Genomic DNA, 24,321 nt, shown 5'->3' with positions numbered 1-24,321 from the left:
AGTCACTCGGGCTTGTTACCTGGGCATCATTTTCTACTGAGCCCTTTGTCTAGGCCCACACAGCCAGACCATATCTAAACCTTGCCACTTCTTTCTAAATAAAACTTCAAAGAAGTGGCCTTTCTTCCCTGTCTACAACAACAACTGTGACGTTGCACCCCATAATGCTTTATGGAAATATGCTTATGAATGTATATATGACATAACTGGAATATGTTTTATGCTACATATGCCATGTAACATATCTCTGCAAAAGTTATGATCTACTGAATCTATTCCTCCTATCTGTATGCATGTATCATTTTTGTATTCGAAGTTATGAATATTGGCTATGTACTTGTTTGATTTTAAGTAGCCTTAGTAAAGCATTTGGGCAGCTTCTTTAGAAAGGAATTTGCAAGTTAAGAGCCCAGTCAAGAAACACTTAACAGACAATGGATCTTGGAAGGCTCCAAACCACATAAGAAGTCTACCTGAGGACGTTCAAGGTAGCATGTGAACAATGGCTGCTAACTGTAAGTTCTGAGTCATGCATGGAAATGTGACTGGCCCATGTGACTCCAAAACTCCATCTTGTAGCTGGGATTCTACACAGGGGAGGGCAGGGTGTCCACCCACAAGAGAAAGTCTATTTAAACCCCTGGGAGACCCCTCCATTTTGTCTTCAGCTGGCTTAAGAGATAGCCTCTCCACCCCCAAAGGATACCTGAAAGAAACTGGAACAAAGGACAGTAACCACGGGGGTGTAAGTGATTGCTGGACCCAGACTAGAAGGAGGCTAGTCTGTAAAAGAAGCTTACTGGAACATCTCTGAGGGTGAGATTTCATCTGTAATCACTTTCTTACTGTACTAGGTTTAGATTTGCGTGTTTTTGTTTTATTTTACTTGGTAATTCACTTTGTTCTGTCCGTTATTACTTGGAACCACTTAAATCCTACTTTTTGTATTTAATAAAATCACTTTTTACTTATTAATTAACCCAGAGTATGCATTAATACCTGGGGGGGGGGGGGGGGCAAACAACTGTGCATATCTCTCTATCAGTATTATACAGGGTGAACAATTTATGAGTTTATCCTGTATAAGCTTTATACAGGGTAAAATGGATTTATTTGGGGTTTGGACCCCATTGGGAGCTGGGCATCTGAGTGTTAGAAACAGGAACACTTCTTAAGCTGTTTTTAGTTAAGCCTGCAGCTTTTAGGGGATGTGGTTCAGACCTGGGTCTGGGTTTGCAGCAGGCTAGCGTGTCTGGCTCAAACCAGGCAGGGCACTGAAGTCCCAAGCTGACAGGCGAAACAGGCTCAGGGGTAGTCTCAGCACATCAGATGGCAGTCCCAAAGGGGTTTCTATGATCAAACCCATCACAACAACATTCCCACCCAGGCCCTCAGCATTTTGTGTACAGACGACTGCAGCCACCTCTCTTGCCTTTAACTTCTGCAGCCTGACCTCCCTCAAGTCCATTCATAGGTGCCGACTCTGTGGGTGCTCTGGGGCTGGAGCACCAACGGGGAAAAATTGGTGGGTGCTTTGCACCCACCAGCAGCTCCCCACCCCAGCTCACCTCCGCCTCCTCCCCTGAGCGCGCCTTCCCCGCTTCTCCTCCCAGCGCTTGCTGCCGCAAAACAGCTGTTTCACGGCGTAACAAGCTGTGGGAGGAACGGGGGAGGAGTGGGAACGCAGCACACTCAGGGGAGGAGGTGGGGAAGAGGCGGGGCCGGGGCGGGGATTTGGGGAAGGAGTCCAAGAGGGGCAGGGAGGGGGCAGAGTTGGGGCAGGGACTTTGGGGAAGGGGTTGGAATGGGGGCGGGACAGGGTGGGGGGCGCGAGCACCCACTGGCGCCAGGAGAAGTTGGCACCTATGAGTACATTCAATATGTAGCAGCTGAGATCATCTTCATCGTTCACTGCTCTGACCACACCAGCCGTCCCTGAATTCCTCTGCTGGCTAGTTTCCCCCTCACCATCATAAAGTGCAGTGTTCTTGTCCTTATCTTCAAGGACCATCACAATTTAACCCAGCCCCATCTATCTGCTCTATTTACATTATCTCATTGTAAGCTTCCTCCTTTACTCCAGCTATGGTGCCATCCTCCCTCACCAACTTATCTTGTTTCTGCCTCAGGTATCTTCAAGCTCTGCTCCATGCTGGAATACCTTCCATTCTTCCAGGCTCCTTCAAAACCCTATGTTTCAAACCCCATTATTACCATGCTGCCAACCAAACACTCACAGCACTAGACCAGGGCTCATGTGACCTCAGTTCCATTCCTGACTCTGCCACTGGCCAGCTGACATTGGACAAGTCACTGCACCGCTGTGTGACTCAGTTTCCCCAGCTGTAAAATGGGAGTAATGATAATGACCTCCTTTGTAAAGCAGCTTGAGCTCTACTGATGAAAAGAGCTAGCTGGTGTTATTGTTATTTAGTGGTGCGCTGAAGGTAGTGCAACTGATCTGCGTCTTTGTCTGCATTTAACAAAACAAAACACAACTACCAACAATCTCTGCCTACAAATTGTGCATGCAGGCTGCTAGTCAGTGCAAACCCAAGTTTACATTACTCTTTGCTCATTTTACCCACCTGCTTGCCTGAATTACAATTGTAAGCTTTTGGGGGCAGCTCCTAGCACAGCAGAGCTCCAGTCTGGTTGTGATTTCTAGGCACTACATCATAATGAATATAACCTGTATGGAAAAATCTTGCCTTGCTTCGCCCCAGGGAGATGGGCTAGACAATGTAATTGTCACTTTCTATCTCCAACTTCTAGGACTCTTTGAAGGAAAGTGCCTGAGTGTAGGCATGTCAGAGAGATTGCTTGCTGAGCATTTGCCAGGGGTTTACAAATTGGTCCTTTCTCCACCCAGTGTGTGCACGTCAATTCTCTCCATAAAATTGAAAAAGGAATTTGCGCAGTGTGCAGAGGTTGGGGGGTATGCTGCTCAACTCCTACCACCTGGCATTACTGCTTGGATTATTAGTTCCTGGTAATTTAGTGCCCTTGCACAGGGTCGATTTGTGCCTTTCATTTCTAATTGATCTAGTGGCTGTTTAAATGGCAGCAGGCATCTGTTGAGAGTTGGAAGGTTCATAAGGCGCAATAATTCATAACACCGTCTGGAATTTGCCTTTCATATCGCTCAGCTAAACCTCTGCAGGGCTGCCTAAATTATGACCGCTGAGGCTTTCTTTCGTATTCTATTCAGGTCTTGGAGAATCTTGCATTAAACTGGGATCAGTCTAGATTAGACTATAATATGCTGCAGTATTAGTGGCTGCAAATGAAGACTTATACCAGAGTTTAACCCCTTCACCTGACTTTCTCTTTGTCTTGGTCCTGGAAGGCTCGGCTCATCTGTTGTTTCCTCTGATTTGTTGGTGGGTTTAATAGATCTTTCAGCTTGCTGGACTCCTGGGAGCATGAAGTGTCCAAGACTTTTAAAAAATTAAAGCACACTTGCTTTGATTAAATAAGGTGCCTTTCAGACCTTAGTGAAACAGGCACATGTTTTTTTCAATTCCCCACAAATATATAGGGAGGAAGAGACAGGCTACCAGGTGTCATGTTAGGAATGTGTTACAAATTTAAGGAGCTCTACTGCCAACCTGCTGTATGGATTTGGAGAGTAGTTAAGTTATTTGTAATACGGTTCTTGTCCTTCCCATTTCCTCGGGATTTGATAAGCGTGAGCAGCCAAATAAAGTTCTACCATCCCATGTTTAAATGCAGCTTCAACTTGCAATCCCTAGCTTTACACAACATTAGTGTTTGGATTGAGCTGTTTTTTTAAAACCTGAAATACCAACTCTTCTTTCAGGAGACAGAGTGTTTATTACTTTTTCACTGACAGAGCTTTGACTGCCCTTATTCACAGGAGAAACATGGCAACTCACCAATCTGGGATTAACCAGAAAAATGAAAAGCCAGTTGCAAGCAGCTTTACAGAAGGGGTGCAGGATAGCTCAGTGGTTTGAGCATTGGCCTGCTAAACCCAGGGTTGTGAGTTCAATCCTTGAGGGGGCCATTTAGGGAACTGGGGTAAAAAATCTGTCTGGGGATTGGTCCTGCTTTGAGCATGTGGTTGGACTAAATGAGATCCCTTCCAACCCTGATATTCTATGATTCTGGGCAGCGTCATCCCTACTCAGGGATAATGGGGAGGGGAGTGAGGCTCATACCTCTGAAATGCAGCTTCACAATTGAAGTATGTCACATTGCCCCCCACATTCTGATTGGCACCCCTCCAATCCAGCTTGTTTTAATGACGGCTCTAATTCCCTCTCATTCAGGGAAGAGGCCTGCAGATATCTGGATGTCCGTAAAAGCGTTTCTATCATCAGCCAAGTCTAGACCAGACGAGTTTGGGTAGGGGCGTGGAGTTGTTTTAATTTGCTGAGCGTTCCCTGGAAGACTAGTTGGTGCTTTGGTGGTAGTGATACACTGCCACATGAAGGCTGAACTCACCTCACCTAGGTTTGAACTCAAATGTTATTGATTTTGCATTCTGCTTAGGAGACTTGAGCGGAAAGGCAAAATAGCCAATGAAAAATGGGGTGAACCATGCAGCAGAGATGGGGCAGAGTAAAAAATCCAGTGTGGAAAAGTAGCAGGCAGAGGAGAAAGAGACATTCTAAGACAAAGATGAATGCCGCATGTAGCTCTTTGACTCAGTGAATGAGTTGCACCAGTGTAGCAGAGCCAGATTGCTTCCCACAGAGCTGTGCAGTCCGTGTAAGAGCCACTGACCACATAGTGGTCACATTGAACCCCTACAGGGGGAAGGGTTCTGATAGGGGAGTGCTTTGAAGTGTCTGGGGCTAGTCCCAGTGGCACATGACATGGCAGAGAGTACTGCTGTGCACTGATTGTCCTGTGTGCTCCGTGGGGGAAATTCCCATGTTTTACAGTTCTTTCCTAGGAGTTATTACATTTAAAAAAAATTATACACATGTAAATAGTTATTTTCATCTAATATTTCATCTATTTATTGCCATTCTGAGTTTTGTTCATTTGTTTCACTGTACTGGGTATTATATTTATTTCTTTTATATTATATTAATGCATTTTGTATTTGTATAAAGCAAAATGTTAGACAATGTCCATTTTAACAGGTGATTCATTTATTATAATCTATAGAGATATGTGGGGCCAGATTCTTCCTGGTGTTTTAGGAAGTCATTTGCACCTATGCAAAGTGCATGCAAAATGTTGCCAAAGCAGAATAATAACAAGAAGCAACACAATGAAGAATTAGGCCCAAAATGTATAATACAAACAGAACTAATAATAGACTGTCATTAGTTGGGCTCAGCCATTCCCTCCCTATCCTGTTAAATAGCAACCCAAGTTAGACTGCTAGGAACTGATCCAATGCCCATTGAAATCAATGGCAGTATTTCCCTTGGCCCAAATATCCAAGGTCCCTTTCTTCTAGCAGGTGTGAGAACTTCCTATATTCATCAGGCAGCTTGCCACTCTGTTGCTAAGTTGAAGAACTTTAGATCACAGCCCTGTAGACCAGTGGTTTTCAGCCTGTGGCCCCAAAGGGGTCTGTACCGGGACTATGTTGATCTAATTTTTAAGTGTAGACCAGGGTTTAGCCTGCCACACTGTCTCTCTAGAGGAGAAGAGGAGGTTTTAAATAACATTTCAAAGGTCAGTAAAAGAAGCATGTTCTAGAAGTCAATTAGCTATACGGCTGCTCTTGGGTCTGACTAGAATAGATTCCTAGATTCCAAGGCCAGAAGGGATCATTGTGATCATGTAATCTGACCTCCTGTATCACACAGGCCAGAGAACTGCCCCACAATAATTCCCAGAGCAGATCTTGTAGAAAATCATCCAAGCTCGATTTAAAAATGGTCAGAGATGGAGAATCCACCACGACCCTTCTTAAATTGTTCCAATGGTTAATTACTTTCAGCGTTAAAAACTTATACCTTATTTCCAGTCTGAATTGGTGTAGCTTCAACTTCCAGACACTGGATCATGTTCTACCTTTCTCTGCTAGATTGAAGAGCCCGTTGCTAAATATTTGTTCCCTATGGGTATATCCCCATGGGCTCACAGGGCTCAGGCGGTGGGGCTATTTCATTGCTCTGTAGACTTTCAAGCTGAAGCCTGGGCTCTAGGACCCAGCAAGGTGGAGGGGTCCCAGAGCTCACACTCCAGCCTGGCCTGGAGGTCTACACAGCCATGAAACAGCCCTGTGGCCTGAGCCTTGCCTGTCTGAGTTGGCTGGCATGGGCCAGCTACGAGTTTTTCTTTGCTGTGTAGACATACCCTATATAGATACTTACAGATTGTAATAATTAACCTTCTCTTTATTAAGATAAATAGATTGAGCTCTTTGAGTCTATCACTATTAGGCATTTTTTTCTAATCCTTTAATGATTCTCATGACTCTTCTCTGAATCCTCTCCACTTTATCAACCTCCTTCTTGAATTGTGGATATCAGATCTGGACACGGTATTCTAGCGGTGGTTACAACAGTGCCAAATATAGAGGAATAACCTCTCTATTCCTAATTGAGACCCCCCTGTTTATGCATCCCACGATCGCATTCGCTCTTTTGGCCACAGCATTGCATTGTAGCTCATGATTATCCATCTTGATCCCCAAATCTTCTTCAGAGTCACTGCTTCCCTGGATAGAGTCCCCTGTCTTGTCAGTATAGCCTACATTCTTTGTTCCTAGAGCTATATATTTGCATTTAGCCATATTAAAGCACATATTATTTGTTTGCACCCGGTTTACCAAGCAATCCAGATCGCTCTGAATCAGTGACCTGTCCTCTTCATTATTTACCACTCCCCTATTTTTGAGTCATCTGCAAACTTTATCAGTGGCGATTTAATGTTTTCTTCCAGGTTTCAGAGTAGCAGCCGTGTTAGTCTGTATACGCAAAAAGAACAGGAGAACTTGTGGCACCTTAGAGACTAACAAATTTATTAGAGCATAAGCTTTCTTGGGCTACTGCTCACTTCTTTGGATGCATATAGAGTGGAACATATATTGAGGAGATATATATATACACACATACAGAGAGCATGAACAGGTGGGAGTGCCTCTCAGAGTTGGTAAGACAACTCCCACCTGTTCATGCTCTCTGTATGTGTGTATATATATCTCCTCAATAGATGTTCCGCTCTATATGCATCCGAAGAAGTGGGCAGTAGCCCACGAAAGCTTATGCTCTAATAAATTTGTTAGTCTCTAAGGTGCCACAAGTACTCCTGTTGTTTTCTTCCAGTCACTGATAAAAATGTGAAATAGTGAAAGGTCAAAAACTGATCCCTACAGGACCTCACTGGAAACACATCTGTTTGATGGTGACTCCACATTTACAGTTATAGTTTGAGACCTACGGTATCTATTAGCCAGTTTTTAATATGTTCAATATCGGCCATGTTAATTTTATATTGTTCTATTTTTTTAATCAAAATGTCATACAATAATAAGTCAAATGCCTTACAGAAGACTAAGTATATTACACCACGTATATTATCTATATCAACCAAACTTGTAATTTTATTTCATCAAAAGAAAAGATATCAAGTTAGTCTGACAGGATCTAGTTTCCATAACTCCATGTTGATTTGCATTAATACCTTCCTTTAATTCTTTATTAATCAAATCCCATATTAATTGCTCCATGATCTTGCCCGGGATCAATGTCAGGCTGACAGGCCTTTAATTACCTGGGTCATCCTGTGACAATAATTGGCACATTAGCTTTCTGGCACTACCCCAGTGCTCCAACACTTATTGAAATCAACATGAATGGTCCAATAAGCTCCTCAGCCACATCTTTTAAAACTCCTGGGTGCAAGTTATATGGATCTGCTGATTTTAAAATGTTTGACTTTAGTAGCGTCTGTTTAAGATCCTACAGAGATACTAGTGGAATGGAAAGGATGTTGTTTTCACCATATGATGAGACTGTATCATCTGTTTTCCTCCAAACACAGAATAGAAATATCTGTTGAACACTTCTGCCTTCTTGATACTTCTACCATTTCCATCTAGTAATGGACTAATGCCATTGTCAGGATTCTTTTTGTTCCTAAAATATTTTATTGTCTTTGACCCTGCTGGCCATCGATTTCTCCTTGTGTCCCTTTGCTTCCCTTGTAAATAACTGCCTTTGCTTCTCCTCTAAACCAGGTCAATTTTTTAACCAGTATGCTCTTCCTCAATTGTGGGATTGTGGCCTTTTGGGCATCTAGTGCAGTGTTCTTAAATTGTTCCCAATTAGCATTCACATTTTTCTGATTAAATTCTTCCTCCCAGTTGATCTGGCTTGTAACCCTTTTCAGCATTATGAAACTGGCCCCATTAAAGCACCAAGTATTTTTCTCGCCTGCAACGTGTTCGGGTTGCACATTATAAATGTGATGAAGTCATGCTCACTAGTACCTAAGCTACTATTAATTTTTAGTTCTGTGATCAGTTCCTCTTTATCTGTTAAGACAGCGGTCCCCAACGCAGTGCCCGCGGGCGCCATGGCGCCCACCGGGGCATTTATGTGCGCCCGCCTACTGCCCAGCAGGGGAGAGAAGCTGTGGCCCCGTGCCTGCCGGGGACAGAGAACTCCGGGGCTGCAGGCTGCGGGCACCGGTGTTCTCTATCCCCGGCAGGCGTGGGGCCCGCCTAGTGCCCAGCAGGGGAGAGAAGCCGTGGCCCCACGCCTGCTGGGGACAGAGTACTCCGGGGCTGCAGGCGCCGGTGTTCTCTGTCCTCGCGGCTTCTCTCTGGCTTCTCTCTTTTCTCTGGATTCATATATTTTGTAATATTAAATATGATGTTTTTTGTATTATTTAATGTACAAATAAAAAATAAGCCTTGAAAACACAAATGTGCTACTGGCCACAAAAAGGTTGGGGACCACCGTGTTAAGACAAGGGCTAATAAAGGATTTCCCCATGTTGGTTGCAACGCTTTTTGAGTTAGGAAATTGTCGCCACAGTGTTTAGAAATTCTAAGGCTGTTTTAGTCCTGGCAGCATGAAACTTCCAGCATAGGACACTCAAATTGAATTCCCCCATGATAACACAGCCTTTTTTCCTACACATTATAGACAGGTGCCTAAGGAGGCGGTCATCCCGTTCCTTAGTGTGATTTAGTGGTCTGTAGCGGACACCAACTAGTACCCCATCTTGTGCTTTATCTCTTAGGATGTTGAACCATAAGCATTTAAGATCATTTCTTCCATGTATCAGTGACTCAGAAATAGATAATGCAGTTGCCCTTCCCTTTTGGACACTCAGCCCTTTCTAAATGTGTTATAACATTGATGTTAACATTCCAGTTTTGCGAATCATCCCCCCAGGTTTCCAAAATACCACCTAGATCAAAGCTATGCTCATAAATGATCAATTCCAATTCCTTGTGTTTATTACGCAGGCTCCTAGCACTGGTGTGTAGGAAATTAAAGACTTTCTTCTTTTCATGTCCTTTAGTTCCTTGGTTAATTTTGTTCTTCTTCAAGTTGTGTCCCTATGGCTTCTCCACTCTAGGTGCGCTTGTGCCTCAGATTGGAGATTTTAGGTAGCAGTGTCCATTTGGCCTGTGCATGTCCCTCCTTGTCTCGTGTGCTGCACCAGGCTATAAAGCTCTGCGTGAGGAAACTGCTCTCAGTTTCCCCTCAACTGCCTTGCCCTAAGACAGAGACTCAGCAGCATCCCAGTTGAGATTACTTCAACCATTTTTTTCCTCTCGTTCATAATAGTTAGTGTTAGTTCCTAGAGTTTCTTTTAGTTAGTGGTAGTAATCCTTTTCCTTTTCTTTTTTTAAGTGTACCAAAAAAAAATATTAAAAAACATATTGATTATTATAGACTCATAGACTCATAGACTTTAAGGTCAGAAGGGATCATTATGATCATCTAGTCTGACCTCCCGCATGATGCAGGCCACAAAAGTTGACCCACCCCCTTTCCCTTAACTCAGCTGTTGAAGTCCCCAAATCCTGTGATTTAAAGACTTCAAGTCGCAGAGTATCCCCCAGCTAGTGACCCCCGCCCCATGCTGCGGAGGAAGGCGAAAAACCTCCAGGGCCTCTGCCAATCTGCCCTGGAGGAAATTCCTTCCCGACCCCAAATATGGCGATCAGTAGAACCCCGAGCATGCGGGCAAGATTCTCCAGCCAGACCCTCATTGACCATTGATACTATTTACCAGCGATGCCACGTTGTTGACCAATTGACTAAAATCACGTTATCCCATCAAACCATTCCCTCCATAAACTTATCTAGCTTAATCTTAAAGCCAGAGAGGTCTTACACCCCCACTGTTTCCCTCGGAAAGCTGTTCTAAAATTTCACCCCTCTGATGGTTAGAAACCTTCGTCTAATTTCAAGCCTAAACTTCCTCACGGCCAGTTTATATCCATTCGTTCTCGTGTCCACATTAGTACTGAGCTGAAATAATTCCTCTCCCTCCCTGGTATTTATCCCTCTGATATATTTAAAGAGAGCAATCATATCCCCCCTCAGCCTTCTTTTGGTTAGGCTAAACAAACCGAGCTCCTCGAGTCTCCTTTCATACGACAGGTTTTCCATTCCTCTGATCATCCTAGTGGCCCTTCTCTGCACCCGTTCCAGTTTGAGTTCATCCTTTTTAAACATGGGAGACAAGAACTGCACACAGTACTCCAAATGAGGTCTCACCAGTGCCTTGTATAACGGAAGCAGCACCTCCTTATCCCTACGAGATATACCTCGCCTAATGCATCCCAAGACCGCATTAGCTTTTTTCACGGCCATGTCACATTGCCGACTCATAGTCATCCTGCGGTCAACCAGGACTCCAAGGTCCTTCTCCTCCTCCGTTACTTCCAACCGATGCGTCCCCAGCTTATAACTAAAATTCTTGTTAGTCATCCCTAAATGCATCACCTTACACTTTTCACTATTAAATTTCATCCTATTACTATTACTCCAATTTACAAGGTCATCCAAGTCTCCCTGCAGGATATCCCGATCCTTCTCCGAATTGGCAATACCCCCCCTACTTTGTGTCATCCGCAAACTTTATCAGCCCACTCCTACATTTGGTTCCGAGGTCAGTAATAAATAGATTAAATAAAATCGGACCCAAAACCGAACCTTGAGGAACTCCACTGGTGACCTCCCTCCAACCTGACAGTTCACCTTTCAGTACAACCCGCTGCAGTCTCCCCTTTAACCAGTTCTTTATCCACCTCTGGATTTTCATATCGATCCCCATCTTTTCCAATTTAACCAATAATTCCTTGTGCGGTACCGTATCAAACGCTTTACTGAAATCGAGGTATATTAGGTCCACCGCATTTCCCTTATCTAAAAAGTCTGTTACTTTCTCAAAGAAGGAGATCAGGTTGGTTTGGCACGATCTGCCTTTCGTAAAATCATGTTGTAATTTGTCGCAATTGCCATTGACCTCAAGGTCCTTAACTACTTTCTCCTTCAAAATTTTTTCCAAGACCTTGCATACTACAGATGTTAAACTAACAGGCCTGTAGTTACCCGGGACACTTTTTTTCCCTTTCTTGAAAATAGGAACCACATTAGCTATTCTCCAGTCCAACGGTACCACCCCTGAGTTTATAGATTCATTAAAAATTATCGCTAACGGGCTTGCAATTTCTCGTGCCAGTTCCTTCAATATTCTCGGATGAAGATCATCCGGTCCGCCCGATTTAGTCCCGTTAAGCTGTTAAAGTTTGGCTTCTACCTCGGATACGGTAATGTCAATCCCCCCTCCTTTATTCCCCTCTGTCACGCTGCCACTATTCCTAAGCCCTTCATTAGCCTTATTAAAGACCGATGCAAAATATTCGTTTAGATATTGTGCCATGCCTAGATTATCCTTAATCTCCACTCCAGCTACAGTCTTCAGTGGTCCCACTTCTTCTTTCTTTGTTTTCTTCCTATTTATATGGCTATAAAACCTCTTACTATTGGTTTTAATTCCCCTCGCAAGGTCCAACTCTACACAGCTTTCGGCCTTTCTCACTCCATCTCTACATGCTCTGACCTCAATAAGGTAGGTTTCCTTGCTGATCCCTCCCCTCTTCCACTCTTTGTATGCTTTCTGTTTTTTCTTAATCACCCCTTTGAGACGCTCGCTCATCCAGCTCGGTCTGAATCTCTTTCCTACTAACCGTTTTCCCTTTCTCAGGATACAGGCCTCCGACAGCTCCTGCAACTTCAACTTGAAATAATCCCAGGCGCCATCCGCCTTTAGATCCATAAATATGTTAGCCCAATCCACTTCCCTAACCAGTCCCCTTAATTTATTAAAATTAGCCTTTTTGAAATTATAAACCCTAGTCTCCGATTTAATTCTGTTAATCCTTCCATTTAGTTTAAACCGAATTAGCTCATGATCACTTGAGTCAAGGTTGTCCCCTACAACCATTTCCTCAACGAGGTCCTCACTACTCACCAAAACCAAATCTAAAATGGCATCCCCCCTCGTCGGTTCAGCTACTACTTGATGAAGGAATTCATCAGCTAGCACGTCTAGGAACATCTGAGCCCTATTATTGTTACTAGCATTTGTTCCCCAATCTATATCCGGGAAGTTAAAGTCTCCCATGATTACACAGTTCCTATTAGTATTTACTTCCCTAAAAACATTAAATATTTCTCTGTCCGTATCCAGGCTAGATCCTGGCGGTCTATAGCACACCCCAAGCACTATCCCAGGGGAGGCTCTAGTAGTTCTTTTACCCAGTGTGAGTATTGCCCAGACAGACTCTGTCTTATCCATTCCATCAGTCATTATTTCTTTACAGTTTACCTCATTATTGACATACAATGCTACTCCCCCACCTTTACCTTTGTTCCGGTCGTTCCTAAACAGCACATACCCTTCCATATCTGTACTCCAGTCGTGACTACCATTCCACCACGTTTCGGTTATTCCTACGATATCCGGTTTCATTTCTTGGACCAGGAGCTCCAATTCCTCCATTTTGTTACCTAGGCTTCTCGCATTGGTGTATAAACATCTTAATGTATGCTGTTTAGCCTCTCTCCCATTAGTTATGCAATTTGGTACGGACCCCGTACTGTCCATCCCCCCCTCCTTCTTATGTCCAATCCCTTCCCCCTAGGTATATCTGTTCTTATCTCATCACCCTCCTTTTCAATGTTGGAATCTGGTGTGGAGATTAACTGGACATCTCCCAACCGTCTATTAGGTTCACTGCTGTTGCCCATCTGACTATTTTTCTTTATTTCTTCCCCTCAGGGGAATTGAAATCCAGAAAGTTTATGCCCGGTTCTCATGAGTTTAAACATCGCCTTTCATGCTGATAGGCTATCCCAGTCAGTGATGGACATTCCCACTGTATGCACTGTCTCGAGGAGTCACACGTTCCTCAAAAATGTAATTTCAGCATCAAGTTAAAGTTGGGGGGCAGAAAAAAACAGGAACTAAAAGTGCGTCTCCTTATGATGAAGAGTTTGCTCTGACCAGCTTCTGACTTCAGCCCTGGGAACCCCCAAACAACGGTCCCCAACCAGGCCAACTGCATCAGCTTCTTCCATGCAACATTCCCCTAGAGATTCAAAGAGGAAATCGCTGGAATCCTCTCAAAAAGTCTCTAGGAAGTGGGCTTCAAGTCCCGTGGGTAAAGACTCTACTGCAAAGAGACAGTCCCCGACCATATTGACCACCTCATCATCCACTGATCTCCGACTCAGTACCCACAAGGCAGCAGGCTCCTTAGATACCATCACCACCAGCAAGTATAAGGATTTTAAGAGTTCAGGCTCCAGAAGATCAGTACCATCAGATGAACAGTGCAGCAGAGAGATCAGCTCTTCTAAACTGGTACTGACAGAATCCCCTAGGGCCTTGGTACCAAGCACTTTGGTCTTATGCACCACCTCAGTGGCCCTACTGAGATTCTTGGCGGCTTACCCTAGTGCTTCTTGCTGGGAAAAGAGAAGGCACTTCCCACCAGCTTTTCTCTCTAGGGCTCCTGATCCACAAGATGAGACCTTTGAGGAACAGGAAGTGAGATTGGACAAAGAGATTACTTCTACAACCAACTTCTTCATCCATCCCTGACGAAACTGTTATGCCTCCACCACGGTCCTTGGCAGATGATTTTAAACAATTTCATGACCTTATTAAAAGGATAGCAGACTCCTTGCAAATTCTACTAGAGGAAGTTAAGGAGTTGCAACATAAGTTACTTGGTACCCTGCACACCTCCTCGTCTGCCCGCATCACATTACCCATTAATGAGGCCTTGTTGGATCCAGCAAAAGTAATATGGCATATTACATGCATCCGAAGAAGTGGGCATTCACCCACAAAAGCTTATGCTCCAATACATCTGTTAGTCTTAAAGGTGCCACAGGACCCTCTGTTGCTTTTTACAGATCCAGACTAACACGGCTACCCCTCTGATTCATGGCATACTCTGACCACAATACCACCCACCTGTAAGAGAGTGGGCAAAAGATACTATGTTTCCTCCAACAACTCAGACTTTTTATTTTCACATCCATCCCAAAACTCCCTCGTGGTTGATTCTGTGAATTAACGTGGCAGACAGCACCATGCTAAATTGATGTCATACTACAAAGATTTTAAGAGTCTTGATTTATTTGGCTGTAAATCATACTTGTCAGCTACCTTACAATTTAAGATCGTCAATTACCAAGCCCTTATAGCAAAACATAGCCATACTAATTACTCAAAACTGAATGCCTTTATTGAGCATCTTCCAGTGGTAGATGGACCAGAGGGAGCAATTTAGGTGATCATTGCAGAGGGCCAACTGCTTGCAAGGACATCTCTGCAGGCCTCTTTGAATGCTGCTGAGGCATTCAAAGGAGAGGCTGAGAGAACTGGGTTTATTTAATCTACAGAAGAGAAGAGTGAGGGGGGATTTGATAGCAGCCTTCAACCACCCAAAGGGCGGTTCCAGAGAGGATGGAACTCGGCTGTTCTCAGTGGTGGCAGATGACAGAACAAGAAGCAATGGTCTCAGGTTGCAGTGGGGGAGGTCTAGGTTGGATATTAGGAAACACTATATCACTAGGAGGGTGGTGAAACACTGGAATGAGTTACCTAGGGAGGTGATGGAATCCCCATCCTTAGAGGTTTTTAAGGCCTGGCTTGACAAAGTCCTGGCTGGGATGATTTAGTTGGTGTTGGTCCTACTATGAGCAGGGGATTGGACTGGATGACCTCCTGAGGTCTCTTCCAACCCTAATATTCTATGATTCTATGACACAGCTGTTTTTTCCTTCTTCATGGTGGTGGTCATGAGGAGGGCTCCCTGGCTTTAGTTCTCAGGTTTTCTGAGGGAAGTGCAAGCTACAGTCAAGGACCTCCCTTTTGAGGGATCAAAGTTGTTTGCCAAGAAAATTGACAAATCCTTGCACACCTTGAAAGACTCTAGAGCCACCTTGCACGCTCTTGGAATTTATACCCCTGCACAAAAAAGAAGATTCAGTAAGTCCCAGATTGCACAGAGATCTTGGCCTACCCAGTTTCCTGCCTCTCAGAGGCATTATGAACCCCAGCACAAGAGACAACAATTTCAGAGAAAGAGACCAGCTGCTATGCAAGCATAGACTTCACAACTAATGAGCTTGAAAAATCAATTTTAACAGGTTGGTCAACGTCCTGATACTCGTGAGGGAATTCTGCACAAAAAAAAATAAAAATTTTATGCACAATATTGCAAAATTCTGCATATTTTATTTGTCAAAATAACACATGCCAATTTCAATTATTTTGGTAATTTTTTTTTTCAAAATACCTGTCAACAAGTATGTCTGTAACAATACAGACAACAAAAAAGATTCAGGAAATGTTTTTTGACAAATGGATTCCTTACGGGGTATATTAATACAGACCTTTGACTAATAATTCATTTAAGCTACAATATAGAAATGAAGAAGTGTGAAGGCTTGGTGGAGTCAGGGGTAACGGAAGAGCTGAAGGAGATGGAAGTAATTGGTTGGAAGAAACCAGAGTGTGAACTTGGAGAGTTGTTGGGTGTGAGTGGAAGAAGTATTGAACAAGTTTTTTTTCTGGGCGGGGGGGAAAGGATTGCTGTGGAGACATCCCCATGCAGACCCTGGATGACCCCTAGTCTCTCTCATTCACTCAGGCACATCTGCCCCCATCCCCATGTGTCCCTGTACCCCCACCTCAGCCACCCTCCTTCCCTTGTGGCCCTGCATCCCCAATCAGCCACCCCCTCTCCCTGTCCCCATGTGTCCTTGCACCCCCATCCCTATGAGTCCCTGCACCCGCACTCAGCCACCCTCCTCCCCATGTGTCCCTGCACCCCCTCTCCCATTCAGCCTCTGCCCCAGTCTGTCCCCTCCCACTAGCCCTTCTGCACCCCAGTCTATGACCCCCTAGCAGTTCCACGTGCCCCACGCTGTCTGCCCCCCCCCCCGCCCAAATCCCATGCCTCCTAACCTTGCCTCACAGGCAGGGTGCTGTGAGGAAGGAGCCTCTTCTTTTCCCTATCCACAGCTAGAGCTGCTCCTGACTGGGAGTGGCTTCTCTGGCACCACAGCAGCTCCGTGGGCAAAAGGCGTAACTACCACACTTCTCTGGCAGAATGTATTTTCTGAAGAGAAAAATATTCTGTGTGGGACATGAATTCTGCACATGTGCAGTGGTGCAGAATTCCCTCAGGAGTAGCCTGAGTTACCACACGCATTCTTATCTGCTGCAACAATCCATGTGTTCCCCCCGCTTCAATGACCACCTTTTTCATTTTTGTCAGAACAAAGAACATATCACTATGGTCAATTGGGTGTAGGATATTATTTCAATAGGATAATCTATTTTATCTTCCTCCCCCCACCCTCCCCATTCCTCTTCAGGGACCCCTCTCAACAGCACCTTTTGCGACAGGAAATCAATTCTCTCCTGAATCTGGGTGCTATAGAATCAGTTCCTATCCAACACAGAGGGAGGGATTTTACTCCAGGTAGTTCCTGGTACCAAAAGAGAATGGCTGTTGGAGAGCCATTCTAGTTCTAAGATCACACAACAGATTTGTAAATGTTTAGTGGTTCAAAATGGTAACCCTTGCAGCAATGATTCCATCATTGGATGAAGGGGACTGGTTCTCAGCCGTCAACCTCCAGGACACTTACTTCCATTTAGCGATCCACCCCTCCCACAGAAGGTTTCTATGATTCACCCTGGGTCAAGAGCACTTTCAACACACAGTGCTCCTGTTCAGTCTCTCGTCTGCACACAAAGTGTTCTCAAAAGTCCTTTCTGTGGTAGTGACACATCTCCACAAACAAAGAATCCTGATCTTCCCATACTTAGATAATTGCCTGCTCAAAGCGTGGTCCTTCAACAAAGGTTTGATGGCCACTCAGAAGGCCGGGGACCTATTCCTCTGACTGAGACTACAATTCAACATCCAAAAGTCCATCTTCACTCTGGTACAGCATCTGGTGTTCATAGGCGTCTACCTCAATGCAGTAACAGCCAAAGCATTCCTTTCCTCGCACAGTTTCAAAAACCAAGCAATTTAGTCTCTGCAGTCCAAGTCAGCCCTCAAACATCATCCAGAAACTGTCTCCAGCTATTAGGATACATCGCAGCGGGCACCTTTGTAATAAATCACGTGAGACTTCACATGTGCTGCCTTCAAAGGTGGCTCAGAATTATTTACTCATCGAGCAAACACATCTTAAACAAACTACTCTCTATGACATGGTAGTTAAAAAGTCCCTCGAATGGTGGAAGAACCCTCACAATGTTTGTACTGGGGTCTCCTTCATTCAGCCACTCCCAACATAATTAATAACAATGAATGCATCCCTGTTGGGAGGGGGAGCCCACCGGAACACCATAGTATTCAAGACAGGTGGTCTCCTGTTGTGTCCACAGTACACATCAACTTGCTGGAACTCATAGCAGTCAGAAATTCCTGTATTCATTTCCTGCCACTGATTAGGGGCAAACATATAAAGATCATGATGGACAGCATGTCATGTACGTTTTACATAAACTGCCCTCTGCGCCAAAGCAGTGAGACTCTGGATTTGGTGCACATTGCACCAGATCAACGTCTCAGCTGCTTACCTTCTGGCATACAAAACACCCCAGCGAATGCTTGCAGCAGATGCTTCTTGTAAGATCACAAATTGGAGAGAGATCCCACTATAGTCCACTGCATATTTCTACATTGGGATGTCCCACAGATAGACCTGTTTGCCAAAGCCAAGAACAAGAAATGCTCCCATTTCTGCTCCAGAGCTGGTCTGGGTCACCACTCCCTGGGAGACGCCTTTCTCCTCCATTGGAATGCATTTCCACCAATTCCTTTAATATCCAAGGTGCTGCTCAAGATAAAGAAAGAAAAAGCCAAGATTATTCTCGTGATGCTCACATGACCAAGACAAATATGGTTTCCTTATGTCAGCTTGCTGTTTGTCAGCCAATCATTCTCCAGCCTGTTCCCCATCTTCTCTCCCAGGATGCTGGTCAAATTCATCTCCCCAATCTCCAGGTTCAAGGCATGGCTGATAGATGGTTCAAGGGGTTAGAAACAACCTGTTCTGAGGACACGGACAGTGCTGTTGGATAGCAGGAAACAAGCCACTCGTGACACATACGTCCAAAAGTGGAAGAGATTCAAATACTGGTGTGACTCAAAGCTCATTTCACCTATATCCTCTCCACTATCATTTGTACTCAAGCTAAAAAGGTCTGGCTTATCTCTAAGCTCTGTAAAGCTGCACCTCGCAGCTGTCATGGCCTTCCATCATATGATAGAGGGGTTTTCTGTTTTTGCTCATCCAACAACAAGAAGATTCCTCAAGGGACTGGGTAAGCTCTTTCCACAAATCAAATGCCCCACACTGGCATGGGACCTCAACTTTGTACTCAGATGTCTTATGAGACCCCTCCCCCCAGGAAGCCATGGCCACCTGTTCTCTTTTACACCTGTCTATGAAAACCACATTTCTAGTGGCCATTACTATTGCTTGAAGAGTAGGGAAGATAGTGACTCTAATGGCGTACTCCCCTTTACTTTTCTTTAAAGACAAGGTCACACTATGTCCACATCCCAAGTTCCTGCTGAAAATATCTTTGGACTTCCATATAAACCAACTTATTCACCTTCCAGTTCTCTTTCCTAAACCACACCAGGTCAAAAGAGATGTGTCATCACACACACATGATGTCAGGAGGGCATTAGCCTTGTATTTAGATAGGACTAAGCCCTTCAGGAAATCTCCCAGACTTTCTCTCTATTGCGGACAGAACTAATCCCCAATTTCTAAGCAAAGACTCTCCAGATGGATATCAGGCTGCACTATTTACTGCTGCCAGTCTCATGATCTTCAATCTCCTTCTAGAATACAAACTCACTCCACGAGATCTCTCTCTACTTCCATAGCCTTCCTCAAGAATGTTCTGGTTGCAGATATATATATAGACATATATATGAACATCTATTCATACATTCGCTGAACTTTGCGCAGTCACTCACGCCTCAGCGTCCAATGCCATATTTGGCGCCACTATTTTATCCTCAATTCTAGACTCGATGCCAAAGCCCTATTGTCATGGGATAGGTACACTCCGTCCCAAGAGCCGGGTCACATATGGACAGAAGAAGGAAAAAAACTGTATAGCAGCCAGTTAGGTCCTGTGTTCGTGAATCTGTCTATAAAACATGGTAGTATGGCCTAGTGGAGTCAATAAAGTGGCCCTTCCACTCAGGGCCGCATGGCCTAAGGGCTGGAGTCAATAAAGCGGCCCTTCCACTCAGGGCAGCATGGCCTAAGGGCTGGAGTCAATAAAGCGGCCCTTCCACTCAGGGCAGCATGGCCTAATGGCCAAAGTCAATAAAACGGCCTTTCGCTCAGGTTGATGTGGCACAATTGCCAGAGTCAATAAAATATCCCACTTCTGTGGGATTGTGTGGCTGATTGGCCCATTGGGGAAGTGGGATGCCACGTAGGGTTGTGTGGCACCCAGGGTTGGGGGACTCGGGCCCTCCCTGCTCCTTAGAGTCCCAGCCCAGGCCCCTGACAGTGGTGGGGGTGCTCACCACTGAGTCAGAGGGATCCTCCCAAAACACGCTGACTGGTTCCCCAGTTCACTCACTGGAGAAAAGTTTAAGTCCCCTGGGCTGCTTCCGACCCTTTCTCCCTCTGCGATGCTCCATGGTTCCCCTGGGTCTCTGGGATTCTCAAACGGGCTAGCTCCTGCCAGCGCGGTCTCTTCTCCAGGCTCATCAGGCAGCCTGGAGTCCATCTGGAGCTCTCTGTGCTGTGGCTTTGTAGTCAGGGCCTGTAGCAGCTCCCTGGAGAGAGCCTGCAGTCTGCGTCCTCTCCCTTCAGCAGCCTGCCCAGACTGAGTTGGGCTGCTTCCTTTCATACTCTGCCTCCAGGCTGAGCATGCACAGCAGAGTCAGAAGGGCGGGTCTTCCTCAGCCTGCAAAGCACAGTTAACCCTTTCGGGCTGGTGTGGGGTAGGTACACCTTGTCACACCCATCCATCTGTTAGGGGTACTGCTGTAGAGTCACCTAGAGGGGAGCACCCATAGGGACACTATTCAAAGAATTAGCGAAGGTTACTCACCTTGTGCCGTAACTGTGGTTCTTTGAGATGTGCCCTCCTATAGGTGCTCCACTATCTACTCTCCTCCCCTCTGCTTTGGAGTTCTTTTCAATGAGCTTCATGGTAGAGAAGGAACTGAGGGCAGTTCTCCCACACAGCACTATATAGCCCTGGTGCAGGGCATGAGATGGGGATGGCAGTGTGTGGGCAGAACGGACTCTGCTACCTAAAATCTCTAATCTGAGGCACATGGGGTGCAAGCCCATCTAGAGTGGTGCACCCATAGGGGGACACATCTTGAAGAACCACAGTTACTGCACAAGGTGAGTTACCTTCTCTTCTCAACATCTTGATTTTGTGCTGAGTGCTCATATCTTCCCCTGTTTTACCCTTCCCTTTTGCTATTAGTTTAACACCCTCCTGACTACTCTAGCTGGCCTGTCCCTAAAGAGATTGGGTTTCCTACTGAGACAGAGGCCAGCCTAACTGTACAGCCCCCTCTTTTCACAGAAGGTGGGCCATTGTTCCAGAAATCCAAAACCCGCTGCTGCTTACCTAACCAGCGGTTCACTTCCAGAATCTTCCGCCTTCTGTCTTCCTTTGCTCATGGGACAGGAAGGATCTCTGAGGAGATCACTTGAACACTTCGAGTTCCCTGAAGTCTGTTATCTGCGAGATACAGGAAGGATAGAGGTGGTGGGAATCCTTCCAGGGTAGAGGCTGCTAAATACTGAGAGGCAAGAGGCAAGGGAATTAAGTGAAGTGATTAGGCTGGGGAAGTAGAGTGACTCGAATGAATGGGTTCTTGTGGATCATCACCTGCACCAGACAAATCTATATAATAAATAACTTGATAGCAGAGGTGTTCCAAAGTGTGGCAAGTTTGGCAGGTTTTTTACTTGTCTATTTTGCTCCTTGTTATTGTTTGCTAGTATTATTAATTTATTATTATTATTTTATTTTATTATTTTCAACCCTTAAAAGATCAAGAAAAGAGAACATTCCAGAATGTTACAGTGAGCCCATGACTGATATCCACTCCCTTGTGGGAAAGATACTGTAAGGTTCAAAGGGTATCGAGGTGACCTCTCACCCTCCCCTGCTTTTGTTAAGGGGTAATCTTGACCGCAGCTAAGGGGTTCAGGGTAAGAAGACAGTTGAGTGGTTTGAAAAGGTGTTTTGATTCTCTGTTGTACTTAAAAAGGGGTGGGCCTATCCAGTTGTGGTGGGGATTGGGAGGCGATGTGGTGCATTTTGGAGGACTATATCTTATTTCATAGCTAGACACATTCAGAAGAATACAATGTAGGTTTATAGGTATTCACTTATTAAAACAGGAAGCACATTCCAGTCAGTTGGGCTGAAATTACCTAGAAACAGCCCCTGATTTAGGGCATTGCAGTGTTTTGGATGTCTCATACTGGGCACTAACAATGTTAAGCACCCAAAGTCCAAGGCCACTTTTGACAATTTTGTCTTTGGTGCTCAGGCACTTTCGGCTCAAAATGGACAAGCTGTTGGCGCCATCTGCAACTTGTTGGGTGACCATCTATGAAGACATTGTCAGCCATCCAAAGAGCAGGGGTAACAAACTGCAGAAACCACGAGGCAGGATGTTGACTGCCCGCAGGGCAGCAAGTCATGGAATAGTATTGGAGTGGTACATTTGGTTAACATTTGTTACTACAAACCATTGATGGAGGGCTGTAAATTACACGGCACTTTCCAAACACAAGAGACACGTTCTGTGTCCTGGAGAATTGAGAGTCTAACTAAGACAAAACAAACACATACAAGACAGCAAGAATCAGGGCTTGGGAGACTGAGGAACACAGGGGTGGGGGAAACATCATTGTGGGAGATGGCAATGCAGTGCCTAACCATGCTGGGCTGGTACATCATGAGGCAACTCATGGAAAGGAGGTTTGGGCAAGTGAGGCTGAGGCTTAGACCCTCGGAGGATCTTTTGCAGCCTCACTGGCCGAGCTGGGAGAAACGGTCCAAATTCAATGTTTGGATCATTTTATTTTGTCTGAAATTTTGAATTATGACCAAATAAAGGCCAACACCTATGGATTCAATTATCATGGGTCCCAAGACTTTTTTTCAGTTTTGGACCAGCCTCAGGCTCACTGAGGCACAGACCTGAAAGAGAAAGGCTCCCTCCATGGCCATCACACAAGCAATGATTTAAAGAGTCCAACCCAGAGGAGCAAGGCTCCCTCTGACCCCATCAAGGTGAGTACAGCCCTTGGGATCCTTCTCACTGGATCCTTTCATAGGTACGCAAGTGATATGACCCTACGTGCTGCCGCTTTGTGCCCTGCTGGCTCCCTATATGCTGTGATCCACAGGACTGCTGTGCACTATTACTATTATTAGTGCAACTGTGGGCAGAACCAACATCAAATCATGCAGGAGTTCTAGGCCATGGAGAATTTCTTATGTGAACCAAGCATTGTAGATGGTGTCCACTCCCCTCTAAGGGACCCAAGGGGAGATAGCACAGCCTATAGGAATAGGAAATATAACTGCCACTGCTGTGAAAGTTTACCCTGTTTCTAGAGCATCCAAATCCATCTGCTCAAAACTTCTTCAAAACAACTATAAGTTATGGCACCATCTGACCAACTTCAGTCCAATCAGAATTGGACCATAACCCCTGTAGTAATGTTGGTAACTGACCCTGTGACATTACAGCCAGTGGAATTTGCTTTATAGAACTGATCAGAATAGGGTGCCTACAGATATGTTTGGGAGATTTATCTGTTTGTCTGGCTGCCATTTTGACATTTTAGCAGCATAAGAAATCCCCTACCTCCCAGAGGCAAGTGTAAATTAAAGGTTAGAAAACAAGATGAGAATGAGACTGGAAAAGAGAATGCCCGTGTTTAGCTGGTGAGTGAATGCAATACTCGCCCACACTCTGGCGCAGAAAGCTGAAATCAGTTAAATACATAGGAAGATGGCTTTACAGAAAGAATGTTGTGATTTCCTGTCTCTCCAGGCATCCTCTTTTCCCACTCCTGACGCTGCTGTTTGAGAAGTGTGAGCAGGCAACACAGGGCTCCGAGTGCATCACCTCTGCCAGCTTTGACGTGGACATTGAGAACTTTGTACACCAGCAGGAGCAGGAACACAAACCATTCTTCAGTGATGACCCCGAACTGGACAACCTGGTAAAGCCCTGGTTCAGACCAGTCCCAGCCCCATTGCTTTGTTTAGCATTTGAGACAACAGGGACATCTCAATGCTTTGCTCTTACGCTATAGGCATCCGAACCCAAAGCCCAAAGGGCAGCAGCTTAGAGAAGTCTCAGGTTGGATGTGTTTTAAGGAGCATATGTTAGATAGTGGTTTTCGAACGGGGTACATGTAATCCGCGGGGTAAACGAGCTCTCGTCAGGGGGGTACGTGAGAAAAATCCTGTAATGGTGGACAACACATTTTATTTAGTAGCAAGATTTTCAAACTGTGGGGCGCACCCCCCAGGGGTGTTGGAGGAATGTTCGGTGGGGCGAGCAGCGATGTGAGGCGGCTCAGTTTTTGAGCTGAGCCCCCTTTGAGTTACAATTTTTGGTTGCGTGTCCCGCCCCCCCATGCAGACAGGCTGGGTGCCCCACTGAGGTGAGTCAGGGGGTTAAGGTGGCACTCCCTCCCTGAGCCCTGTGGCATCGCTGCTCACCCCCCTGAACGTTCCTCTGGGTCCCCATGGGGGGACGTGCCCCACAGTTTGAAAACCTCTCGA

General features: G+C 45.3%; 1 protein-coding gene across 28 annotated transcripts in view; it reads left to right on the top strand.

Annotated features, from left to right (window-relative positions):
- PKNOX2 (PBX/knotted 1 homeobox 2) overlaps positions 1-24,321 on the top strand; it is a 658,041-nt gene that overhangs the window by 454,336 nt on the left and 179,384 nt on the right. For all 28 annotated transcript variants that reach the window (XR_010593235.1, XM_065570190.1, XM_065570188.1 and 25 more), the window contains one exon: positions 23,582-23,753. Coding sequence is in view for 27 of the 28 variants with exons in the window: in XM_065570190.1 (XP_065426262.1) it covers positions 23,582-23,753 (172 nt within the window). In the remaining variant the exon portion in view is untranslated. The remainder of the gene's footprint in view (positions 1-23,581; positions 23,754-24,321) is intronic.

This window comes from Chrysemys picta, chromosome 16 (genome assembly GCF_011386835.1).
Source record: "Chrysemys picta bellii isolate R12L10 chromosome 16, ASM1138683v2, whole genome shotgun sequence".
Lineage (NCBI taxonomy): Eukaryota > Metazoa > Chordata > Testudines > Emydidae > Chrysemys > Chrysemys picta.
Note: the sequence above shows the minus strand (reverse complement) of the source record. Positions and strands in the feature narration are given on the sequence as shown.